This window comes from Strix aluco, chromosome 5 (genome assembly GCF_031877795.1).
Source record: "Strix aluco isolate bStrAlu1 chromosome 5, bStrAlu1.hap1, whole genome shotgun sequence".
Classification (NCBI taxonomy): domain Eukaryota; kingdom Metazoa; phylum Chordata; class Aves; order Strigiformes; family Strigidae; genus Strix; species Strix aluco.
The window spans coordinates 516,317-534,983 of NC_133935.1; the positions used below are offsets into that span (position 1 = coordinate 516,317).

An 18,667-nucleotide genomic window follows, 5' to 3' on the forward strand; every position below is an offset into this window, starting at 1 on the left:
CAAAGCAACATAAATACAGCCTAAAACTGCTAAATTTCAGTTACTTACCCTGAGGTGGAGGAGGGAGGAGAGATTAGAAATTATTAATTTCAAACTGACACCCCACTCTCAAATACCTCTATCTTTGATGTCCAAAGACCGCTCGGGCTTCTAGCAGTTTCCCAGATCCCTTTCACTCCTTCAGACTTCTGCTTTCCTGTGCTGCTCTAGACATTGCATCCTTCTCCCTTCCTCCCAGACCTCTTCTCAAAAAAAAAAAATTTACTTTCTTTAAGGGGCAGGCTAAGGATAACAGCCAGCAGTACATGGTTCCTAAGTGTTGTGGGTTTTGTTTGCCTTTTTTTAAATAAGAAAAATGGGAAGAACCATCAAATCTTTAATCTCATTACTCTAGTAAGTTCATCATACTGAAACACCATTATTATTTTCCCATCAGAACATTTCAGATCTTTGAATAGCAGACCTTTTAGATCTTTGGATAGGTAAGAGATATACGAACTCCCAACACGATACAGTAAATTATAGTTTTAATGCCGACATGGGGAACTTGTGCAATGTTTCCCAGCAAGCAAGCAATCAGGCTACTTGAAGAACAGGTCAATTGCTCCAGTTACTGTCCCATTTTGAGGTCTCCCATATTCAATAAACAAGACATTAAGTCAACACAAACTGATGACTTATAGAACTAAGCAAGACAAGGATAATGCAGACAAAATTATTATCAATACAGTATATGGTATATGCATATTCTCCTGATATGAATTTTTTTTTCCTGGATTACCAGTATAGGAAAATAGTTGCATCAGCAGCTCATAGAACTGAAATATAAATCTTGCTGTTAAGCATATCTGGGAAGGAAATTAATAAAGTCAAGCCTCCTGTGGCTAGACAATGCACGTCACATGGCAGCTGTCTGTTTCATCCAGAAATAGGGTGCTGAAGACATCATTAAAAAACGTAGGGTGGTATTTGCAGGCTCTGTCACAGTCAGGATTAAAGTTCACCTCCAGGATCTGAGGTTCCATAATTCTTTTCCCTGGAAAGAACACAAACATTGCCTCAATACAAGCTCTACAGAGATCCTGAATCACCACCTGTCTTTAAGCCAGAGATTATAGAAAGTAATGGGAAAAAAGCCATCTTTTATGACCCAAGCTGGCAAGCCAGTAGGGTGTTTTTATGTCAGTGGGTTTGGGTTTTTTTGGAGCGACAGAACTCTGTTCTACCATCATTATTCAGAGGACAATTATCCAACTGCTGTGCTAATCCAAAGCCTCATTTAAAATGAGAATTTGCAGCAATTTAATAGGATCTCTCCGATACAACTGCCTTGCTTGACAGTCTGAAACATCTTCCAGAAAACTCTGCTTCTCTTTTCATGTTTCAGTACAAACCTTCCTTTCTTAAAGCTCTCGGGTATCTACCTTTCTAGTTCTAGCACTCCTGTTCCTTTATGCTCCAGCCACTCCCACGCCTGCCACTTCATCTCACGCCTAGAAGGAAGTCAGGAAGTTTAATTTTCTCTTAAAACAGTTCAGCATTCAGAATCACATGCATTCTGTGCAAAGAGAAAAAGGATTTCTTTCATCTCATGCCTGGATCGAGACCATGAGGGTACAAGCTTCTGAGGTGTGGGTAAACCACACTCTGCTCTGCACAGAAGCAACCAACCTGTTTGTCCCCAGGCTGGCTACAGCATCACAGCCCTGACTTTCACACCCACACCCCCATCCCCGTCTTCAGCAGGCTCGGGCCCTGCGCAGCTTGTGTCCAGCCAGGGCTGTAATGTGAGGCTGGTCCTTCTCCTACAATAGCTTTCCTCAAGCTAGTAATATTAGTGAGTTGCTTTGCCTCTCCCATTCAAGACAACTCTGGGGCAGGTGAAAGAGCCTTCAGCGTGGATGTAGCAGACCCAAACATTTGGTCCGCCTGATATGACCAGCAAAGGCTCAATTCTACACCTCCTGATTCTCACTCATTTCCCTCCGTGAAAGTGATTCAATATTTACAGAATCAGCCACTGCAGCGGTGGGCTAGGGGCACCCACAACACACAACACCTAATCACTCCTCTGGCAAACCTGGGCACAAGTAGTTGATTTCTCCTGTATCCCGGGGACCACAATGTCACAAGAACGAGCACACTCCGTTCTGTTTAATTCTCCCCCAGCAGCCCTTTTTGTGTTGGTGCCTCTGCTGCTTTTCTACCTATGAGAGAAAAGTGCCCGGGCTGGGCACACTTACAGAACAGTTCTGAGCCTCCTGGGGAGACAATAAAGGATTCACCATCTGGCAAATTCTCCTACTAGTCCTCCACAACTGGCGGGAGGAAAGGCTCTGGGTAGTTGGCCGTGCTGTGGCACTACCATGAAGCAGCTTCACCTGTGTGTTCTTGCAGAGACTTGGCAACAGCCGAGTGACAGTCCTGAGGACACCAACAGCAGCAGAAGGGTGAACGTGGGCCTTTCCCTGCTTTAATAAGGAACTGTGCAGTGGAGACACTGGCCCAAGCCTGGAAGCCACAGAGAGTAAGATGTCTCTAAGGTTTTCATGAACGGACAGGTATTTCAGACATTCTCTCACCATGAACGGGACAGAACACTCACTGCTGTTGGAGTGACTAGATTGCTGTACAGTTTTGTGCGTGTTTGGTGGTTTGGTTTTCTTCCTTTTTAAAACAGAGAATGGCAGTAGCAGGGGCACAAGGGAAGCAAGGATCAGCCAGACACAGTTAACAGCTCCCCCATCACTGCCATTAACCAGCATGGCAGCTGCTGACCCACAAGCCTGCAACACCCGACACTCTGATGTCAGTGGGAGCCACAGAGCACACAGCTCTCCCTGCCTGAAAAACGGGAAGAGTTCAGACAGAAGAAATGCATTTCTGGAAAAGTCCACAAATATAGAGAATTCAGCGTTCAAAGAAATGAGCTTCTCACCATCTCTGCTGGTGTCCCACTTAAGCATCAAGTCAATGGCATATATTGCTCTTGATGATGGATAATTGCAGATGCCAAGAGGCGCAGGTTTAGCTGAAGCAACTTGGAACAATTCAGCAAATGCCTTAAAAATATTTGCCTAATAACAGAAAAAGAAATGAGGTTCCATCAAATTAATAAACATGTTTTTAGTCACTTCATTCATACAGCTTTTTAGAGTTTGTATAAATTACGCTAGCCAAGAGACGAAAATCTGCACAGTATTAGCTTCAAAATGTGCACTTGGACCTAAAGGCACCACAGGGAAAGTGCCAAGCACCTGGCAATATCCATGGACTTTTCTTGGGAGCAAATCAGTACAATGGAAATTCTGAAAATAGGGCACTTAATATAAGTATTAACCCCCTTCTCAGACATTATGTACAGTATTGGACTTACGTGTAGAGGAGGAGAAAAAGAAAACCCAGCAGAGTTCTGTGAACACCAGCAGTACAGCTGCGAAGTTCTGACTTTTTCCTGCCTATCAAGCTGTATTCTAGCTTTGTTTTGTTTTGTTCTGCAATGGAAAATCTTCTGCCCACTCAGACCCTTCTAAAAAGGTTGGTGGGAACACAAAGATTTTGAGAGAATGCTATTTTGAGAAACAGTCAGATATCCAATGTGAAAGTGAAATAAAAGAGAACATACAGGTGTGAATTTTAGCACAGTTTATACTGTAGTGAACCATTCCTTCTGCAAATGAAAAGATGGTGTAACACTTCCTATTCTGCACACAGTAGTGCTTTGGGTAACCTAGAGCATGTATTTTGATGTCTCTCTCTTCACCCCTTGTAGTCTCTTCCAGCCTATTTTAAGCCTAATGCTGCAAAACCCGTCATGCTCTAAGTATCATTGACTGGATATGAGGTTCTAGTTAAAACAGCTGTAAATTCATTTATGGAAATCAACCTGCAGTTGGGTAATTTATTCACTTTTGAAAGCATACACACATATAAATGCTCAGCTACTGTTCATTCTGCATTATCTAGCTCCCGATAAATATGGAAGAATGCCACAATTCAGTTTTGTGCATGTTTCTGAACCATCTCTTCACATTCAGCTTTTTCTTTCAAGCATGACTTACAAGCCAAAATCCATGAGAAGGCCCTCATCCACCTTCCTGCGTGTTTCATGGAACTAGAGTATTTGGAGCTTCCTCTTTGCAGAAAAAAGAAGCCCTAGTGTTAGGGAACCATCTGGTTTCTTGTGAAAAGTCACTAATGCAAGAGGAGGGCCAGGGCTCTGGCCAGCTTGCTAACACAGAGAAGCTGGGTCAGCAGCTGGAAAGCCTGCATTGCAGTCTCAAGGGCAAGGTTTAATTTAACAGAGAGGGGTTCCAACTTACTAGCTCAGAGACATTATGCTGGTGGAGGAGGGATCTTTAAGAAAGAAGAGCAGCCTAACTGGTTTTCTTTCAATATGCCACGGCATTCCACTGCAGGCTCTGCAGCAGCCGCTGTGCAGTGACCCTGCGAGCAGAGCGCAGCAGGAGCAGGGCAGTCACTGCTGTCAGCCCCGGGGCACAGCTGGGCACAGCCTCTGCTGCCAGCAAGCTCACCTGAGACCTACACCCAGACCTACAGACCCACAGCTCTGCTTAAAATACACACGTCAAGACCTGTGATGCCATGCCACTGAGATTACTACACAGTGTGATTTCTTATTTACTTTAGTTTCCTTCTTGTTCCGACACCTCCTTATCTTGTGAAGCCATTTGGGACAAAGGAAGCAACAGCCTGAACACCTCAGTGGTTCAGCTTTTCAGAATTAGTATTCTGCTGAAAAGTTGTTTTCAAAGCCTTCACTACTCTTCCACAATCATGTGAGCAGCATCTGTAGTGATGAGCACAATTTATATTCTGCATGAAATACTAAATCTTCACAACCGTGGGCTTAGATTGTCAGCAACCTTCTGCAAAAAAGATGGAACTTGCAAGGAAAAAGATCCTGGTCCCAGGATCCTGAGGGTAGTCGGGACTGGCTTTATTACTAAGACCAATACAAGGAATTCTCAGTGTAATAATGAAATAAAATTCTCAAATGCTAACAACAAAATGTTTGAGGGAGAATTACGCTAAGTTAAGCAATGCTTCTAAAGTAAAGGTTAATATTCGATGTGCTTTGTGGAACTGATAGGCATGAAGTATGTCTTACGAGAAAACAAAACTCACCCAACACTTCTGGAAAAACTAGTTTACCAAGTGAAAAAAAGATCCATGAACATTTACATGAGAAAGATGAATTGCTGACTTACTTGTACCGTTGTCCAAGGATATTCTGGATATTGTTTTTCAAACAGAGGAATAAATTCTTCACAGTGTACCTAAAACAGTTTGGCAACATCAAAGACTGTTTTGGTTGGGAATGACTGAGCAATTGGATGAGAAGAGAATGGAACATCAAATATTTTTTGCCATTCATACAAACGCAGGTAGAAAACTAGAGAATTATATAGATCCCGATACCCTCCTTGTCACAGTATTTCTTGTTATAAAAGATCACACTAAACCATCTTTGACAATGATTAGCTGCCATTTTAATAATTCTTTTACTGATCTCTACCACTGTGGGTTATATTCAGGATGTAGGTTTGGTATTACCTTATATAATCACAGAAGATTAGGGGGGAAGATTCTAAAGAAATATTTGCTTAGGACTTGGGGTACCTTCAACATCCTGACTGCTTGTTTAGGTGAATGTGAAATAGGTTATTTGGCAACAGTCACAAAGGAGGCACTGGCAGATTTCCTAACAACAGAAAGGTGAGGGAGTGTTTTGGACTGTTTGCTTACCTGTTTTAATGTTACACCAGGAGCATAATTCATGACTGTGAAATGCTTCTCGTAGTCATCCAAGTCATCAAGTGAAAATGCTCTAAGGAATAAACCAGTTCCTTAGTTTCCAAGGTATGAGATTTAATTCTAAGCCCCTCCACACTAATAAGGAGAACATAATTACCGATTTGAAAAGCGCAGCCAGAACACATCATAGACATACAGCTTGAGTGGCTTTATGGACCGCAGCAGCACAACGTAACGGATGTCGAATTTAACCATGCCCACGTCTTCTCGGTGAAACAAGACTGGATTCTCAATGTATTTGCACACTACCTACAACCAAGCAGAAACACTCATGGTAAATAGAATCCAACTGAAATGAAAACAAAGTGTCAGTGGATCTCGATAATTCAAGGTATCCTTGTGTGCATTTCAGTTTTTCTTTAGAAATGTGCACGAATACACAATGATGTTGTGCAAACAGGTACCTTTTATCAAACTCTCTGACATCAGGGTAGGAAAAGTGGGAGACCAGAACGTAGTAATTTTTAAAAGTCACAAAATTAATTTTATTTATAGTTTCAGTGAATCAATTCTTTGTGCATTTCTGCATTCCAGAAAATACATGCAGTCCACACAACAACAGAAATAAAGCTGAAGTGACACTCTGAGGTACAACCACATATTGCAGCCCTACAAAGAGCTCCACAATTCATCTATTGTTGGCAAAGATGGTACTTTGTGACACTGAGCAGAGCTGTGGATCAGCAATAGCTATCAGCCAGGTGACAGAAGCAACTACGTGCCAATATTTATGACCAATGCTAACCATAGCTAATGTGTGTTCATCTGCTAGTCTGAGGATTAGCGTTAAAGCAGCACCACACTGGCATATTCATTACTGTCAGGGGAAGTTTTATTTTCTAAGTAAGAAAACACCAGGCTCTGAATTCATCACTGCAGCAAGTGGAGCTGACAAATTTGTGTCTGAATCAGTTCTGAATTGATTGAAACTGCGTGCTTATGGCCAGCATATAAATTTTGAAGAAAATAAAAATTCCTTCTCTGTATTTTTAGACCTCCTCCCATGAAGCAGTTTTTTCAGCTCTGCCCTTTCAATCACATCCAAAGCCATGCTCTCTAACCTTCGGGCTGCTTTCCCTATGCCTGATGATGTTGTTAAGGCTGTTGGTGATGTGGGTATCCAGGCTTCTGGCCAAGTTCCACGGTTTGCATATCCAGTGATTGTCTTCTCCTCTGTGAGAGAGAGAGAGAGAAAGAAGCTGACACTTGTAAGTACCCACCTCATCCACCTGTCTGAATGTCCACTTGAGCTGATCTACGTACTCCCCTCGATAGATACTTGATGAAGCTGACAAAGGCAGTGCCAGCTTTCGCTGTTCTTTCTGTTAGGGCCTAGTGTGCTCTCACTGTTTATTTCCTTCTTCTGCATCTGACTCCTTCAGAAGGGGAAAACAACCCATTGACAGGACAGCTCCATCGTGAATACACACAGCTCACAGTGTGGAAATCATCTGCCAGGAGTCTGAGAACATTCTGGCAGGGTATCGTGCAATTTTCCAAGTTGATTCCCTAATAACAGCTCCAAACCATTCACGTTAAATGACACTAACTCATCTCTTTGGGAAGAACATGGGCAATATCTCAACAGTTTGTATTGCAAGAAAATGAAAGTGCACCACCATCTTCTTGCTTTCCAGTACCTAGGCACCTCAAGGGGCAAAATTCTTCAAAACATCCCTCAGGAAAACAGGCAACACGCTGGTGGTTCAATGTATCTTTCTGAGTAAGGGCAGGGTAGCACCTGATGTCTCCTTTCCTCAATCTGTTAAAGCACCCTGAAAAACTTCTAGAGCTTCATGATAAACAGCAGACACTGAGCCAAAGTTAGCAGTGTTCAGAGTGTCTGGTTTGTTGATTTGAAAGTTCCCATCCCCTCCTTCCCATTCCCTGCACAGACCTGCACTCACTGCCACACCCACCCAGGGACAGAGGGAAGGAGCGCGCTCTCCTGGTCATGCCAGTCAGTCACAGAACGTAGAGCAAAGAACGGCCAAATGAAGCGCCGGGCGGGCGGCACCGTAAGCAAGCAGCACCAAAGCAGCAGCCTTTCACCAGAATACTCCGTGCTAGGCGTAACAGGTTATTCCGCTAGCAGCAACTAATGCTCTCTTTCTTTCTCACCAAAATAAAATCTTAGTTTCCATCCACTCCAAGGCAGCAGCAGCAGCAAGAGTGTGGATTTAAAACCCTAAAGCTCCACAACTGCTTTAGGCTAACACAAACTCAGTTTTACTTTCACAACTTTACACAACGCAAGTACTTTAAACATTTTCCACTCTGGCCTAAGTGCAAGAACAACTGCTACTGGTCCCCTGGAAAAAAAACCAACCACCTAACATTCATTGCAAACACATTTTGATGCTTCGTATATCTATTAAACACAAGAGGTAAGATCCTGACTAGAGAAAAAGCAACAGCCTTTGAATCTGTATTCAAATCATGGCGAAGTTTCTGTGTTTCAAAATGCGTTGCTTAACTACTCTTAAAGAAGGTACCTAAAAAGCTCACACTTTCCAGGCAAAATTCACTTGAACATAAATGCAGCAAGAGCAAACTCATGGTGGTGTAACAGCTGCCAAGCTGAAAAGGCAGGCTACTGGTCTTTGAGAAAAGTGGGATCAAGAACGCACAAAATGTAAGGAAGCGGAAACACGACCCACCTTCTGTCGCGTTGCTGAAAGTAGCTGATGAACTGAGGCAATTCTGTTTGGAGGTTAAAAGTACGAGGCAACCAGCTTGGCCCATCTGATCCTCCAGCTCGTCTAGAAATGGATGCCAGGCAGTCTTTGACAGTCAGGAGGTTCTCGCAGGGGAACTGATTCAGCATTACCTCAGGCCTTTCCTCACTCAGCTTCCTAGAAAACAGAGAAGTTGTTGGCTGAAGGAGGAGGGTTGGAGAGGCCTGTGGGAACACAGTTTTTATAGCAAAAAAATTTGTATTATCAGGGGAACAATTGCAACCTATAATCTTTGAAGTGTGAGAAGTTGTAGAGGATGTCTGCGTCTCCCTCGTTGTCTGTGAATACAAAACGGGGATGTGTCAGGTTGTTGAGGACTTGCTGAATGTCTGTGAAAACCCTAGAAGAAGAAAAAGGCGTATGAGGGAAAACATCAGTTTAGTTTCTGGAACTAATCAACTCATGCTTGAACAGAAAAAAGTTTTAAGCTTGGTTTTCTACAAGAATTATGCTTTACCAGTACATACTATCTGAGACAATCTCTTCTTAATCCAGAGAAGCATTTTAAATTGAAATGGAACAGATTAAAAAAATTGTATTTTGAGACAGAAATCTCAAAGATAGTTTAGCTCCTACAACTTCACAAGAATAGCAATTCAGAGGACAATGACTAAGTCCCTGACAGAGAAGTGCTAATATGAATTCACTATTCTACAGAAAAAGTCCCTGAGAGAGACCTCGTAAACTCCTTCTTTGGTGGAAGAGCTATCTGACATGCTAAAATAAGCAGATAGCAATATAGGTTATTTTGATGATTTACAGCTTAAAGTGAGGTCACTTAATTCAGAATTCAGCACGACTCAAAAAGCAAGATTAACACAGAAACCAGTTCTCATGGTGAGGGGACATTTAAACAGACTGAGCACTGGCTAACTTTTTTCCGTGAGAAACCACTATATTCTTCACCCTTTCCAGCCCTATTCTTATCAGTTGTGTAACTTCCCTCTCCTCCTCCGCTTCTAACCAGTTGCAAGATATACTCCCCTGCAAGAGACTGCTTTGAAACGATGAGCTGTAAAACTAGCCCAGTCACAGTGGGAAATATACTCTCTAAAGAGAGAAGGATGTAAGATGCTTTGCATAGCTCCATGTGCGGCACACTACAATCATTGTACTAGTTATGCTGGAGCCTAAGACTAAGAGACATGACTTCACTGTAGGTAAAGAGAGTCAGCCTGGGATCCCTGTTGAAAGAAGTCACCAGTCTTTCCCCACGGTTTCAACAGAGCAGAGTCAGTATCTTCATACAGCCCCACCAGCATTTCCTTCTGCAATACGTGACTTCTCACCTTCTCTTTGTACATCTGCACGCTCGGGGAAAGTACAATCCCAGATGGGATGTACCGAATCAGTACAAGTTCCACCAAACCCATTTCATATACAAGTTATCCAAATATCCATTGATTTGGAGCAATCTTTAGTCCTTGCTGAAGCAAAATGGAATCAAAGTAGTGACCTGAAGATAAAAGGCCTTATAATGCTGTAGCAAAGTCCCGAAGCATCCAACATCCCCAAATACACACGTGAGAACACAGTCAACACAAGAAATACTAGAATTTAGGTTGCTCACAGAGTCCCAGATCAGTCCCTTACCAACACACCCTACAAGTTATCATCCCACAGACGCTAGTCCTGTGTAGCTGGATCCAAACCTAGCAAGTAGGTCTTGGTAGCAAGAGGATCATCAGATCTACACAATGGACCTATTCTGCTTGTTAAATCCACTCAACAAATGGGAGCAGCAGTAGTTTTGTGGATGGGGGTTTTTTTCCCCTTCTTGTGATTAAGCCCTTTAGCATGGTATGGAAATATTTTGCCAATATATTGCATGTTTTTTTGTGGCAGAGTGCTGGAACGCTGGCCTTCAGGATTCCTGGCTTCCGCCCCAGGCTATGTGAGCCATATCAGGTTTCCAGCTCAGAAAAAAGGGTAAAAGTAACACAGCCAAGTGCAGAGTTTGATACTCTCATTCTGAAAAGCAATGTGGTTGGATAAAACTTGTATAATGTTATGTATCTGGAATACAATCATGGCGAGAGTTGGGCTAAGGCTGTACAATCATTTGGTTAAGTTATCTGCAAAAACAGTCCAGTGACAGTTGCTTTCTCCAGGACAGAAGTGAAACCTCACTTCAGAATTAGCGTTACACTGAAGCTCTGAAGAGGCACAGACAGGGCTCCTTTGCATGTGAGCTACCACAGACCCTGAATGCACTTACAGGTAAAGTTCAAAACCAGGTTTTTACTGAAATCAGTGGAAGTAATTCAAGTAAGGGATCTTTGGGAGTCAAGAGAAAGGCTTCCTTCCCCTCCAGCTGCAGCTAGAGCAAATACCTTTGAAACCTCTGGTTCATCAGCTGATGATTCTCACACCAATTCTAAGCTGAACTATAACATAAGGTGTTAAAATGGATTAATCAGTGCTTAAGGCCAAAGAAAAAAATGTAAGCCCTGTGGCAAACTCCCTTACTCCAGTCAGAAAGAGGCAATAGTATGAAAAATGCTGCTGTAACAAAGGCCTGAGGCCAAGGCATTTGGCCTTACACAGCATGAAAGGAGCCTGGCAGCATCCCATAACTCCAATAAACCTTATTCCACATCATTCTCTAGCCACCGTTTAATCAGTCAGAGGTTCACCCCCCACACCCTTCCATGCTTCCAAATACATCACTGAGTAACAAACTCCCACTGCTGGCTCAGCTGAAGAGCAGGGTGTTCCTTACACAGACTGCAGATTCAGCTGAGAGGGGGGTCACCTCCTCTCACACATCCAAAAAGCCATTTCCCCCCAGAGTTAATTCACTTAGATGCTCTGCATAAGCTCTACACCACACAAATACAAGTAGCAACCTGCATTCCATCACTCCGAACAGCAGGCTTAAAGAAAGATTCTGGTACTCTTTTTCCCCTCAGTTAAGTATGTAAAACAAAGAACCCCCTCCCTAAAAAACCCTAATACTTCTCTCTTAAAAATCTCCCACTACAACACTGACCTGCCTTTACAGAAGATAGTGGTACAATATATAGTTATCAAAGACTGTTAGACAACTTTCCCCCCGCCCCCAGTAGCTTACAGCTACACACAAGATTTCACAGAGGTGCTACTCACATTAACAACAAAAAGCCTGTTTTCTTAATCTTGAAGTCTTAAGAAGTTCACGTGCCAGAGCACTCTGGATTATGAATCTTAAGACTTGCTTATAGCACACAAAAATGCCACACAAGAACAGGGGAACTCAATCTATCTTTGCTAATTGCAGGAAGGCCACTGAAATAAGTGGATGGAGGTTAAGATTAGCAGGAAAATAAGGACATTCCACTTGTTCCAAGTTTTTAAGTTACTCCACCCATTCTATATGCAATCCTCTTACCATAAAAGTCTTGGGACAATCAAAGGCTCTGGAAGGCAGATGATTTAATTCCATAGAAACACTTCATATAAGATTAATGTATTTCACTGCCAACACCTACACTGAGTTTAGTGGTCTGGTTCCCTTAGGTACTTCAGTAACATTCCAATGTCTCCGCTGATAATCCACACCCACACATATGCATAAAAGAACAGACAGAAAAAAAAATGCACCCAGTCCCATTCCGGGTTTGACAGATGACAGCCCCTACACTGCAATACCCTGGTACTAGCCAACCTATTTTGGACCTTGCACTCCACTATCAGTGACCACTGAACTAATGAAGCCAGCTAACCATGCTTCCTGAATGATTTTTTTCTTGCCCTTGTCACACAGAAGACCTAGCAGGGATGCTATAAAGTCTGGGATTAAAGAAGGCATTGTTCAGTGGAATTGTGCAAATAAGACAAAACACGTTAGATGTTAATTTACTCAAAGCATTTAAAGCTAAGAAGCAGTTATGAGAGTCAACTCCCAAAGCACAGAGCTGACAAGACCGACCAAAACAGAGAGCTGTTGTCTCTCGTGACAGCTCTTTAGGCATCTTTAAAAAAATGACTGATGTAGCTGAAAAGAAACACGAAAGAGAAGATCAAGGGGAAAAAGAGATGATCAAGACCAACACAAACTGGAAGGACTTTCCATACGAATTTTGTCTTTGAAACATTTAGTTCTTTTATCTACCTTTTTTTCAAGCCAGCAATCAGCACAGCTGGACAGAACAATTGCCCTAGGGCACAGTTACTATTAAAGTTACAAGACCTCCCCGAACCTGTAATTCTGCTGTATCAAACGACACGTACTTGCTCCCCTGCTTTTCAGGATTCAGGTTAAACATTTATTTCATCTTCCCATTTTCTGTTGTAGCTCTACTTGGAAACAAGATGACTAAGAATTTGTCCCAGGTTCTCAACTTTATAACCTCATGCATTTAATTTCTTCCAAATCACCGAAACCAGCAGCAATACACAAGGCAGAGCATGTATGTTAACAGGCTACACACACTCCCATCTGCTTGTCCACAGCGGCAGCCTTAAAACCTTTCAGGCTTTCAAAGAGGCCAAGAGCACGACTGCAGCTCCTACTAGGTCATGTGGACTCTGAGATGCCACCCCTCCCCTGGAGGAACATTAATAGATGAGATTCAGAACACCAGAAGGACTGTCTGGCCTCCCGTGGAAGCCAAGCTGCTCTCCTTTCTCCTCTCCAGACAGGAACAGGATAAAGGAGAGGGAATCCCTGAGGAGTACATGGACAGGGTGTTGATGATGTTCTTTAGAAGCAGAGCAGGAAGGATTTGGCATGAGTTTCCCCACCTCCTTCCCTCCCTGATTTGAATGCCATTCACCTGAAATACGAGATGCAAAATAAAGAGGTAGCAGTGAAAAGTCGACATTTCCCAATATCCTCCCTGCTTCTTTTCATCTCTATTAGAATGCATCTACCTTTGACTCCCTTACCTGAAATAGATGCAAGTATACTGGATGAAAAAATAGGTTTTGCTTATCCTCACAGTCTTGTAACCAGAGATTTCAACTGCACAATGAAATCTAGACTATCACTGAGCGAGTTAACAAACGCCTCTCAACTCAAAGTGACTTTGATTTCAGCAGTTCTTCTGAAGTTGTGAAGTGAATAACAAATCCCCTCAACACAAGAAGCTGGGGTGTGAATGTACCTACCAAATACACTTCAGCCTAACCTCACCCCTTACGCAACATGTTGCAAGCAAGAACTTGGGTCCCAGTGTCAGACTCCAAAGACCCTGGAGTGCAACTCACTGCACGTGCCCCCTAACAGTACGTGTTTCTGGAATAAAACTAGTGATACGGCAGCCTAGCCACGCAGTGCCACTGCTTTTGCTCACAAAAATCCCTCATCTTTGCAACGTTCTTCCAGATATCTTCTGAAGTAGTTTCACACCATACGCTCCATATTTGTAGTAAGGCACATATCCAATTTAAAACATCCCAAGTTTTGACAAGATTCCTGTTTGGCAAGCTCATCTGAGGAAGGGGAATTCCGTTACGTTTACGCAGCACAGTGAAGCACACGCACCTCTATGGACGTACATGCTATAACGCAGAAGAGAAGTCTTTAGTCTTTCTTACATACTTCAGTTATACCTCCTAGTGAAAAGTGTTACAACATTATGCAACTTTTCTTTCACCCAGAAGGTGGCACTTATTTAAAAAAATATATCGACATTTATTTTTAGAAATTCTGTAAGTGACAATCCATTCACTCTGAAGAATCCAACAAGAACAATTTGCTTAGGATCTTAAGCAAGTGACTACATGTAAACACACCTGCAACTTGCCTCTGTTCAGTGCTGGAAAAGGCCCTTCAGCCTCAGCACACTGCAATTATTATAGCAAATCTTGGTAAGAAAGCATTTTGTTTGCAGATACGTACTTGAAAACTTTGTCTTTGTCATAAACTGGTGGGTTTATTGCTATAGGCAGTTTCTCCTTGTTTTCTGATAAAATAGCCTAAAAAAACAAACAAACAAACACCACAAAAAGTTAATACTAGGCAGAATAAATGAGCAGGCTTAGATCAAACTCCACAATATTCAGCAGATATGTACAGCAGTTTAGACCAAAATGAATTTTAAGGTGTGCATAATCAGGTTTATAAAAGAAGTGATTGAAAACCACCGATCTTTAAGGAGAAGCTACAGGTAAAATATTCTGTATGACTCAATATTCATCCAAGTGTTTTATTATCAATAGCCTGCTGAAATTTTTTCAAATTGTAAACCTTTACAGATAATTTTCTGCAATTCCTTATCTCCAGATAAGGATCTAAATACATCTATACAGGTACATTTGTAGTCACAGTAAAAATGATGGTCCATCTGCGAGTCTCATTGGTCCATTGTCTTCCGTGCAAGTGAATTCCACTAAAGCTGCATTTTGAGAAATATACTGTGGTGTGTAATACACTGCTCAGAAAATAAAAATCAGTGCAAGAGCAGAGGCAGAAGGGAATCAGAGGCAAGAGACCATTAGCAAAAAAGGAACAAGAAATATGGCTTCAACACCAGGGCTTAGAAACACTGTCGAAGCATCCTGAGAAATTCCCGTTTCTCCTAAGCATTAAACAAAAGAGCAAATCACAGATGATCACATGCAGTAAAAGACAAAGTTACTGTACTTCCAACAAAATGCAAGGCTGACCATTCAGCATGATGTTTTATTACAGATAACTAAAAAAAATTGTAGGAGGCTGGAACGTAATTCTGCTCCTGGAAAAATGAGCAGAAGGCTTTTGCAGCCTTCAGCAGTAAACACGCTTGAAAAATCTCACTCCATCTTTTACAACACCTCTGACAAAAAGAAATACACATTTGGATCGTTGCTGATACCCTGCCTAAGGAAGAGCTCACAGAAACTCTGGGATGGCAGAAGCGTATCCTGAGAAACCAAAGTAGCTGCTGTTCTGCAACAGCTCCCCGAGTCCCAGCTGCTGCAGGCTGTCCTCATAAGCTGCAGTGGTGAAATGTCTGTCCAGCCACAGACATCCCTCTTCACCTTTAGGGTTGTTGTAGGGACTACAATCACACAAAATTGGAAAGCATAAACAAAATCACAATTATGATCAGAGATCTTAGACATCACCTGCTAAATAACATTGGATGGTACAAATACAAAATAATTCCTGCTGTCACCCACGAATGGGAAGGGAGCCTGTACTTTTAAGAGAAGAGTACAATTCTCAGAGCAGTCCCAGAGGATTCATTACTGTCTTTTCTGCAACTCCAAGGCAGGGAACTGTTGCAGAACAGCAACTACTCTAGTGCCCCCAAGAGATATTTCTTCCATCCCAGACACTTCATGAGAAGCCGCCTCCCCTGACACCGGTTTCTGCAGTCATTGCCCAATCATCACCCATAGCACCACTGGAGTTACAGCCTTTGTGGTCTGTGCTGGAGACCAGGATTAGGTAACAGCACAAAAAGCAGGTAAAAGTTAAGCCAATGTTGCTGTAACAACTCTGTGATTCTTTTAAATAGAACACTGAAGCCTTCAGGTTTATTTAAAGAAAAATTAGAATACAAAATATAGCATCCTTACCTATAGTAAAAGCCAACAACACAGCCCATGTAACAACAAATGACTATTTGCACATAGTAGTAAAGCAGTTCTAGAAATTGTTTGCTGCTGTCACTGTACAGTTTTGAAATGGTATGACTGGTCTGTACTTTTTAGCACATGCAGCCCTGCTTACCTGAAAACAGGGAAATTAGAAGCGTCAGCAACACGGTGTTTCCTTCCAGCCATCTCACTTCTGGTGCTTAAGGATGTGCTACACCCTAAGCTATTCTCCACTGGTCTGTCACCAGTTAAGACTTTAATCTACATCTAAGCATTCTAGAGTAAAAGAAAGTTCTGTCGGTTGGTTCTAGCATCAGTATTTTTCTGTCACCTCTTCTCAAGAGCTGAGTGGCAGAGACCCAGTAAAGGCAAAAAGGGATACTTTGAGAAGATGTTTTTAAGGTGGTAAAGGAGGATTCTGTTCGTCCATTTGCCACACACAGTTCTTTTAACTTGACCTGATTGTCCCAAACCAGAATTAAAACATGTGCAAAAAATTGCCTCACCAAAGATCCTGGCACCTTTGCCAAGAGAACACCTATAAGACATGAACTACGGGTGCACTGTTGTTCCTCACCTGTAAGTGCAAAGTACATCTCTCCCTCTTCTGAAAATGCAAAATCCCAACCAACCAACTTGACTTAGGTTACAAGACAGCCTAGCTATTTTGAGTGTACACCTTTATTTCACAGAGCAGGTTAACGTCTTTTCTGACTAGATACTGTTAATAACAAGCTGCATCCAGCATTTTCTGCCTATCCTCTATCATAAGAAACAGCTGGGGTATAGATTCCTCTTTTTAGAAGCTGCTCTTTGAATGCTGTTAGTGGCCAGTACAGCATCCTCATTGCCACCAGGTTTCTTGATTTTTCTTAAAAATTAATCTCATGCAGACTTGGTTCACGAAAAGGGGATTCCAAACAACATTAATTTCATGTCCTTAGAATATCACCAACCTTTAGTAGAAAGGAGAGCTCAAAACAAAACGAGTACTTTATAACAGCGCCACCAAATTAGAGAAGTCTCTGCTCCAAGATCCAACGGTTCTAAACCACGACATTAAACGAGTAGCCAGGCTGAAAAATATAACCACTCCTAAAACACTGAAACAAATCTTTCTGTAATTTAAGACTGACCAGAAGTGCTACAATAATAAATCCAGTCGTTAAGCCTATTGGACAACATATCAAATATCCAGCTGGAAGAGGGGTACCTCATATGAAGTACCTTGTACCGTGCTTATAAAAAAGTTACACAATATCGTGGTAACATATTAGAACTCACTTGTATTGCTTCAGTTTTTAAACACACAAATATTATACGTAAGACATTTCTTGTCTCACCATGCTTTCTTTGAAATTTTTTTTTTTTATTTAACAGCTATACTCTGAATCAATCTTTAAGCCTAAAAGAAGCAAAACTGGAACTCTTGCAATGTCTTTTTAAACACTGCCTCTTCTTAACAGAGATAAAATACGAGATGAACTTGTTAAAATTATACCTGGTAATGCTCATCCGATGGCTCTGGTGTAAAACAGTTGACATCCAACACTTCAGTAGGCACCCACGGTAACAAAACACACTTCCTGATCAAGCGATCCGTTTCCCCATAAGCATAATCACGAGTCACTTCATCTGTGGCCAAACAAGGAGAACCTTTAGGAACTGCCTTTCAGCCTCCACTGAAAATCTTCCTCATGGCGTGTCACACAAATGACAATCAAACAGTTAATAATACCAAAACTTTTGTTATTTAACTGTAGAGATAAAGAACTACATTTAAAAGGTTATTAAGATGCAAAAGTTAGTTTGAAACCGTCTGACTTGTGTGAGTTTAGTCAGACAGATGGACACTTTTCTCCACCACATGATGTGGCCCCCAACCAAGGTTACAGGAGTAAGTCATTGGCCAGGCATTTCCCAACTCCCAGTAGTTGACTTTCTGACTCAAAGCTACAAACACAGATTTTTTTTAAGGAAATTTTTTAAAACTCTCAGATGTGAATCAGTAGTTTCACTAAGACAGTGATGCAAGATTTAAGGTCTCTGCAATAAAACATCAGCCACATTTTTGGACTGATAAAGGCCTCTATCTGACATACTCTGTGGAAATACCAGGCAGAGAACTTTTCAATTCGATAGCATTATAAATTTGCCATCATTCTGGTCTTGAAATATTTGTTCCACTGTGAAGTGCTCAACAATTTGTAAGAATAAGGCCTGTTTTCTATTGTGAACATAAAAAAAAAAGTAATCAGACACACACTCACCACCAGTTTCAAGGTCTCTCAGAGGCCAGAGAACAGTGTAGGCAATTTGTTGAGGCATATAGAACAGTGGTGCTGTTGCAAAACTAGGCTGGTCCGAATGCTGAATGCGTGATCCAAATTCATCCATAATGTACCAGACAGGAACCTTCTCCTCTGCAGTCTGTGTGATTAAAGAGAGCGAGACACCCTGCACATACCAGTTGCTAGAAAAGCCCGGCGAGATGGAAGGCGCTGGCAGCACCCATTCCCTGCTCTAGCCAAGGTGTTGAGCAGGTGCTGGGGTCAGAGAAATACTCTGACCCCTGAGGCTGA

At 42.0% G+C, this 18,667-nt stretch overlaps 1 protein-coding gene across 1 annotated transcript in view; it reads right to left on the reverse strand.

Moving 5' to 3' along the window:
* Window positions 1-510: 510 nt before the first annotated feature.
* TTLL12 (tubulin tyrosine ligase like 12) overlaps window positions 511-18,667 on the reverse strand; it is a 28,675-nt gene continuing 10,518 nt past the window's right edge. Inside the window, exons 4-14 of the mRNA XM_074825571.1 lie at window positions 18,356-18,515; window positions 17,587-17,720; window positions 14,401-14,477; window positions 8,800-8,916; window positions 8,499-8,693; window positions 6,900-7,011; window positions 5,936-6,087; window positions 5,770-5,851; window positions 5,232-5,300; window positions 2,939-3,077; window positions 511-1,036 (exon numbers count right to left, since the gene is read on the reverse strand). Of these exons, the coding sequence (XP_074681672.1) occupies window positions 885-1,036; window positions 2,939-3,077; window positions 5,232-5,300; window positions 5,770-5,851; window positions 5,936-6,087; window positions 6,900-7,011; window positions 8,499-8,693; window positions 8,800-8,916; window positions 14,401-14,477; window positions 17,587-17,720; window positions 18,356-18,515 (1,389 nt within the window). The 3' untranslated portion in view covers window positions 511-884. The remainder of the gene's footprint in view (window positions 1,037-2,938; window positions 3,078-5,231; window positions 5,301-5,769; window positions 5,852-5,935; window positions 6,088-6,899; window positions 7,012-8,498; window positions 8,694-8,799; window positions 8,917-14,400; window positions 14,478-17,586; window positions 17,721-18,355; window positions 18,516-18,667) is intronic.